The sequence below is a fragment of the Gopherus evgoodei genome, chromosome 2, assembly GCF_007399415.2.
Source record: "Gopherus evgoodei ecotype Sinaloan lineage chromosome 2, rGopEvg1_v1.p, whole genome shotgun sequence".
NCBI lineage: Eukaryota > Metazoa > Chordata > Testudines > Testudinidae > Gopherus > Gopherus evgoodei.
The window spans coordinates 49294506-49302796 of record NC_044323.1 but is presented as its reverse complement, the minus strand read 5'-3'; the positions used below and the strand labels follow the sequence as shown (position 1 = coordinate 49302796).

Below are 8291 nucleotides of genomic sequence, written 5' to 3'. Positions count from 1 at the left end.
TATTGCAGAATGCAGCGCTTTGTTTCCATTAAAGCTTGTTCAATCTATTTCTAATACTTATAAAATAGTATGAAAGGGGAGTTGTTCCTGTTATTGGATTCTGTATAAAAGCAGAATACAGGATGATACTGAGCCTTTAAGCTTCTTTATATTTTAATTGTATAACAATGACTCAGTGTATGCATTTCTACTAAAGAATTATTTTATTGCTGAATTAATAAGACAATTTATCTGTAAAATAGCAGGATTTCAGGGATAAGGAAGGGAATTATACTTTGACAGATTCTAGGGATCTAACTGAAAAACAGATTATTTTGCTCATAAGACTGTGGTTTTAAGCAGGGTGAATTTTAGAATAAAAAATGTATTTTGTTTAAAGGAAAATTCCACAATAAAATTTATGAAGAAAACTAGTATTCAAATGAAAGAACAACACATCCTTGTAAACATGGTTTACTTCTATGCAATAAACCTAAATCAGTAGCACACATTCCTTCTTTGTACAGTAGTTGCTGAATCCCCATCAGAAAATTACTGTTGATTGCATCCTTTCCATTATTAGAGGAAGAAGTGGATGATATACAAATAATGACTTGGCTTGAAATCAAGACCTACCAGGTGCTTAAATCCAATTCTAGCATAAAACTTTCCATTTGAAAACATGACAATTACCAAATTCTTAAAATAAAGCACATTTTCTAAAATGCAAAGTACAAGTGTTTGTTATTGTTTACATAACCTGGGACCATAAAGTAATTCTAACATCACTGCATAAGGAAACAGATACATCAGGTTAAAACACACAATTTACCACATCAGCTTTCATTATTCTTCATTATAGTGTTCTACTCAAATTGAAAAAGGAAGCTCTATAAAATGCTTTTTAAGTGCATTTAACAATCTAGTTCTTGTATTCAGAATCATCAGAAATATTAAATTGCTTATTAGATTTAGTGGCTTCTTGCATCAATTCCAGCAGCTGTCCAATCTGTTCATTATGGAAGTCATTAAGTTTCTCCTCTGTGAGGGGGGTTCCAAAGCAAGTCTTTATTCGTGAGTTTTGCCTGTCTTCGTTAGCTTGCTGCCGCAGCATTTCTGCATAGATCTAGTACAGAAAGGGAGGGGGAAAGTCAAAGAGATGACAAAAGCAAGATTTATGTTGATTGACTCTGCTAATATGTACAAAGTGTACAGTCCTTTTACCATGCATCCTTCTCTGGATCACTTGCAAAACAAAATGATGAAATGGGTATCTTCCCTAAGAATGAAAACCTATTAAAATATATATCAAAATTCCAACATCTTTTGATAATTTTACACTTCTGCTTAAAAAAAAATCTGCATCAGCTCTCTACCACTTTATTTGCATGTTTTGTCTAGTCATGCATCTCCACTGTCCAATAGTATATTTAATTTTAGATGCTATGTTTTTATAGACTTTATTGAGGAAAAGTATCAACAGAATTCACTTTGCACATTGCTGTGATTGGCAGGGGCGGCTCCAGGCACCAGCACGCCAAGCATGTGCTTGCGGCAGCAAGCCACTGGGGGCACTCTGCCGGTCGCCACGAGGGCGGCAGGCAGGCTGCCTTCAGCAGTTTGCCTGCGAAGGGTCCTCTGGTCCCACAGCTTGCCTGCGGGAGGTAGGCCAAAGCCGCGGGACCAGGGGACCCTCCGCAGGCAAGCCACCAAAGGCAGCCTGCCTGCCGTGCTTGGGGCAGCAAAATGCCTAGAGCCACCCCTGGTGATTGGACTGATACTACTTCCCTGCAAATACACACTAGAATACTGCAATACGCTCATGGGGCTAGCCTTGAAAATTACTGAATAACTCAACTGCTAATCTATAACATTGATCTCTGATTGCTTGGTAGCATGTTGACAATATTCTGTGCTCCAAAGCCTGAGCTAACTATTGGCTAGTCACATGCTTCCTGGTAAAATCAGATTTTGATCCATAAAACCCTACCTAATTTGGAATACTCTGTCTCTCACCCCAATCTGGAAAAGTGCTTAAGACTAGGCCTGAGCCCTATTGACCCAAGACATGTTTAGGTGTTTTACTGAACAAGAATGTTTTCCTGCATTGGGGCTGATGTGTCTTCCTCACCTGGAGGTGCTTATCTATAATGCACTTTTTAAATGCACCTCTCCAGCACTCGAAGCATATGTACAAATTTTTAAAATGCATACAAGATTTTCAGTTGGTCTCATGCTGATATTGGTTATCATCCCCCCCAACCATCTAATGAGTTTTTCCATTGACTTCAGTGAGGTTTTTGATCAGTTCCCATATGCATTACAATAATTCTGTAAGCATCACAAGCTATGAAAGTGAAAACTTATAAACAAAGCAAGTTTTCAAAAAGAGAATCCTGTGGCATTCAGAAAGAGATCAGAAAACTAACAAAAGGAAATACCATATTATGAATTGACAATGACTGTGTGAAAGGCCCTGATAGGGTGGAATGGTTCTCATAGAGCTAAAGGTCAGCAGGAACCATCAGGATCATCTAGGTTGACCTCCTGCACATTGCAGGCCACAGAATCTCACTCACCCTCTCCTGTAATAGACCCCTAATCTCTGGCTGAGTAACTGAAGTCCTCAAATCATGGTTTAAAGACTTCAAGTTACAGAGAATTCTGCATTTATACCAGCTCATTTGAATTTTGTCCAGGTTTAACTTTGAGCCATGAGTTCTTGGTACACAATTGCCTGCAAAAGCAGGGGACTGGAATCAACGAACCAGGAGGTCCCTTCCAGTCTTATGTTTTGCTGTTCTCCACTAGACTGAGCAGGAGCCTTTAGTATCCAGTATTTTCTCCCCCTGAAAGTATTTATACACTGTCATCAAGCCACTTCTCCAATTTTCTTTTTGATAAGCTAAAAGATTAATCTTTTAAATCTCTCATTATATGGCATCTTCTCCAGCCCTTGGATCATTTTTGTGGCTCTCCTCTATACCATCTCCAATTTTTCAACACCATTTTAACTATTACAAAATGTATTAAATCCATAAGCTGACACTGCATCTTTCTAAGTCACAATGGAATTATATTAGTAGGTGCAATGAAGAATGTTGACATATCATTTCCTTTGCCGAAGTAGAATGTTTATGATTTTTTCTATCCTAATCATTCATAACATGTTTAACTTTAAAAGTATGCTACTGGCTAAATGTTGCATTCCAACACTAACAGTCTAGGTTACAATAAATGCTCCTTTTCAGCATATGCTTAGGACAATTCTTAGCTGCTGCTGCTTTTTAAAACTGCATTGCTAAAAGTAGGGCATATTTAGCTATAGCACTGTATTTCTTATGATTTTTACCAATTTATCATTATTAACGTTTGCATTACTGACATTCAATCGTTAATCTTTGAAGCAAAGTATTTATTTTTAGAGGGCTGCCGTGCGAGCTGTCTGCAGAGGGCTAGGGCGGCACACAGAGGAAACACCACGCACACACACACGCGCATGCTCACACACACAAGCAAACATCTAACCACACTGATAAAAGTGTGCAAAAAAGGTAAAAATACCTTGGTGGGCAATCCTGAAGGATGTTACTCTCCACCCAATAGTCCAAACACTCGGTATAATACAAATTAATGAAAATACATGCCATAACAGTAGCTGCACTAATGGAAATGTGTTATTACATGCAACATCAACGCAAACAAGCCAAATTACAACACTAGGTTAAAAAAAACCCCAGCTAGCTAGCAACACTGCCATAGTAATAAATAATAATTATAAGGAATAATCAAATGCTTATTAATGTTTTAAAAGCAAATGTTTGTACTTGTGCAGTTTGTAAGGGCTGTTGAACATCTGTATACTTGAATACTCTGTAAGGTGTGTTGAACCAAGTGTGTCCTATAAAAAATGTTTAAGGTACAAACATATACATACATGCGTATTATTATAATCCTGACCAAAGCCCATCTCATCAACTAAGTATAAAGGCCTCCTTATGTCACTCATAGCACCTTATCAAAGCACCTCAGTCATGGTCCTGGGCCTAACATTCCCACGTCCACTATAAGGAACTAAAAACAATTAAAAATTAAAATCTGTCCATCAGTCATACAAGGGAATGTGCAAATGAAGGGACAGATGGGGCATATATGTGTGAATGGAAAAATAAGGTGCCACAATAGTGTTTAGCCCACTAGGTCAGCTTCCGTCCATGCATTATGCATTTACAAAGCAATGGGTAAATATTCTCCCCATAAAAAGACAAAAAGCGGGGGAATGCAATAGGAAGAGAGCTTGAGACATAAGCCCTTGTAGTAGAGGCCTGGTATGAGGCAGAATCTCGCAAAAACAGGGCTGACATTGCAAAAATACACATTCCTAAGAAGTGCTAGTCACAGAATAGTCACGTAAACACATCCCGATATCAAGTGGTCCCAAAACATTCCCGTATCAAGGATGGTACAAAAACATTCCCCAAGGATAACAGGAACACACTGATCCCTCCTAAAAGATACGGCCAGGATAACAGTACGTAATAATGTTTTGATCAAACCAACATGTACCAGGTGATGGGTACTAACTAGGGCTCTCAAGTGATTAATTGCACTGTTAAATAATAATAGAATACCATGTATTGAAATATTTTTAGATGTCTTCTACATTTTCAAATCTATTGATTTCAATTACAACACAGAATACAAAGTGTGCTCACTTCATATTTATTTTTTGATTAGAAGTATTTGCACTGTAAAAAAATAAAATAGTATTTTTAGGGCTGTTGATTAATCACAGTTAACTCATGTGATTAACTCAAAATAATTGTGATTTAAAAAATTAATTAATTGCACTGTTAATATAATACTAATTGAAATGTATTAAATATTTTGGATGGTCTACATTTTCAAATATATTGATTGTTATTACAACACAGAATATGAAGTATACAGTGCTCATTTTTATATTATTTCTATTTAAAATATTTGCATTGTAAAAATGATAAACAAAAGAAATCATATTTTTCAATTCACCTCATATAAGTACTGTAGTGCAATCTCTTTATTGTGAAAGTGTAACTCATAAATATAGATATTTTTTGTTACTAACTGCATTCAAAACCTAAACAATGTAAAACTTTAGAGCCTACAAGTCCACTCAGTCCTACTTCTTGTTCAACTAATTGCTAAGACAGACAAGTCTGTTTACATTTACGGGAGATACTGCTGCCTGCTTCTTATTTACAATGTCACCTGAAAAGTGAGACCAGGTGTTCGCATGGCACAATTGTAGCTAGCATTGCAAGGTATTTACATGCTAGATATGCTAAACATTCATATGCCCATTCATGCTTTGGCCACCATTCCACAGGACATGCTTCCATGCTGATGATGCTCATTTAAAAAAATAATTACTGGTACATTTGTGACTGAAATCCTTGGAGGAGAATTCTATGTCTCCTGTTCCGTTTTACCTGCATTCTGCTATACATTTTGTTATAGCAGTCTCGGATGATGACTTAGCACATGTTCCTTTTAAGAACACTTTCACAGCAAATTTGACAAAATGCAAAGAAGGTACCAGTGTGAGATTTCTAAAATATCTACAGCACTTGACCCAAGGTTTAAGAATCTGAAGTGTCATCCAAAATCTGAAAGAGACAGGATATGGAGCATGCTTTCAGAAGTCTTAAAAGAGCAACATTCCAATGCGGAAACTACAGAACCCGAACCATCAAAAAGGAAAATCAACCTTCTGCTGGTGGCATCTGACTCAGATGGTGAAATGAACATGCATTGGTCAGCTCTGCTTTTGCACAGTTATCAAGCAGAATCCATCATCAGCATGGATGCATGTCCTCTGGAATGGTGGTTGAAGCATGAAGGGCATGCTTCTGGCCCATAAGTATTTGTGACGCCGGCTATAACAATGCCATGTGAACACCTGTTCTCACTTTCAGGTTGCATTGTAAACAAAAAGCAGGCAGCATTATCTCCTGCTGAAGTAGGACTGAGTGGACTTGTCGGCACTTAAGTTTTACATTGTTTTATTTTTGAATGCAGTTGGGTTTTGTACATAATTCTACATTTGTACGTTCAACTTTCATGGTAAAAAGATTGTACTCCAGTACTTGTATTAGGTGAATTGAAAAATACTATTTTTTTTTACTGTGCAAATATTTGTAAAAAATATTAAGTGAGCACTGTATACTTTGTATTCTGTGTTGTAATTGAAATCAATATATTTGAAAATGTAGAAACATTGAAAATATTTAAATAAATCATATCCTATTAACAGTACGATTAATTGCACAATTAATTAAGATTAATTTTTTAATCATGTGATTAATCGACATTACTTTTTTAATCTCTTGACAGTCCTAGTAATAACTAGCCACGTCAAGGGGCAGTACTGACTTGTTTGTACTGGGGCATAAAGATGTGTCTCAGAGGGAGTATCTTTGTCTGGCCTACAGAGGAATGGAAAGTCCCGCTGTTCACTGAGCTGGTCCATTGTTACGGGTATACATGTATTAGTGGTCTGGCAGAGTCTGTGGGATACTAGTACTGAGCTTCGTCAACAATAAACCTGGCTGGGTGCCTATGTCCCTTAATGGATCTTGTGGTCATTGGGCGGTTCGCTTGAGGTCTGCCGTGCCAGCTGTCTGCGCAGGGCTGGGGTGGTACGCAGAGGAAACACACACATGCAGCCAAACATCTATCAACATCTAACCACAATACGTAGTAAGGTACTAACCAACATGAGTAACAGTGGTGAAAATAGTCCCAAAATTTTGTTTAAACTAGCCTTTACAGGTTAAGGGCCCACATTCTGCCACACTTGCCTTTGGTGTGTAGTACCTTACTCTTTGGACAGCCCTACTGGTTTCAGTGGGACTATTCAAAGTATAAGGTACTGTGTACCATAAGCGGGGGCGGGGGGGGGGGAGAGGAGCATAGATCAGTGTTCATGTTGCACTCCCTGTCAATACATGGCCTGGGCCAGGGAAGCTAATGATCCAACCAGTGGACCAAAGTCAGTGATGAGTCCTGCTCACATGCCACCTCAGGCACGTTGTACATATGCTAAGAGGAAACAAGGGTGGCAGAATCCTTAATGGGGATTCATACGCTCTGTGCACTAATATGGCAACCATCTTTTCTAATAATTGCTAGTAGGAAGATAAGGGAAAACAGCAAGGAAAGGGATAAACATTTCCATATTGTTTTGAATATTTACTTAAGTTTGTTCAAGACCCCTTTGCAGGACCGGCGCTAGTGTTTTTAGCGCCCCAGGTGCACGGCCATTTCGCCACCCCGTGCGCTGGTCCCATGGCTCTAGTGGACCTGCCGCAGTCATGCCTGCGGAGAGGGTCCGCTGGTCCGCAGCTCCAGTGGAGCTGCCACAGTCGTGCCTGTGGGAGGTCCACCGGAGTCGCGGGAGCAGCGGACCGTCTGCAGGAATGCCTGCGGCAACTCCAATGGAGCCGCGGGACCAGGGGACCCTCTGCAGACATGACTGCGGCAGGTCCACCGAAGCCGCCTGCAGCCCCCCAATAATCCTGGGGCCCTAGGCGATTGCCTAGGCTGCCTAAATGGAAGCACCGGCCCTGCCCCTTTGCTTTTCTCATATTACAAACCACTTCCTCAATCCCATTCCAGCTTTTCAACAGTAGAGCACAGGCCAATGAATATGTACAATTCTCACTGTGTATTCCTCAATATTAAAAGAAGAGCTACTTAAAATGCCCCCCAATTTAGCTTTTATAAGAGATAGTGAGAATTTAAAGTGGCATGGGATTAAAATGGAAGGGGGACAAGAATTAAAACTTACTTTCCCCCCTCTTTTGAAAAGCCTCTGGCAACTATAACTTGCTGACTGTCAAGATTCCTGGTTTGGCCAGACAGCCTAAGGTTCTGTAAATTTGTTCCAGGTAATTAGGCAATGGAATTGCAGCAGCAGAATACAGCTGTAACACTGCTGGGCTTAGAACATCTCAACAAGCCTTCCACCTACTCAGTGGCCTCTTCTTGCTGATTCTGACAGCTGCAGTTTTGAGCCAGAAGATTCCCAGCTGTTACCTCCTATATATACACACTTCTTGGTGCTGCTCAGCACAAAGGCTTTTGCTGAAGCTGAGAAGAAAATGATACTGTGAGCAGGCTGGGAAACCTCAGTTTCATGCAACCAGACTGGATGTCAGTTCTGAAGTGTGGGGGAGGTGGGTGAAAAGGGAAGCAAAATGTTTTGAAGGGTAGATTTATTTTTTAAGACAGACCAGATCTAGGGTGAGATTTGAGGGAGATCACTACAG

The 8291-nt window shown here is 39.5% G+C and overlaps 1 protein-coding gene across 1 annotated transcript in view; it reads right to left on the bottom strand.

Annotated features, from left to right (window-relative positions):
- Positions 1 to 437: 437 nt before the first annotated feature.
- SDHAF3 (succinate dehydrogenase complex assembly factor 3) overlaps positions 438 to 8291 on the bottom strand; it is an 81033-nt gene continuing 73179 nt past the window's right edge. The window contains exon 2 of the mRNA XM_030550630.1: positions 438 to 1105. Coding sequence (XP_030406490.1) covers positions 902 to 1105 — 204 coding nt within the window. The 3' untranslated portion in view covers positions 438 to 901. The remainder of the gene's footprint in view (positions 1106 to 8291) is intronic.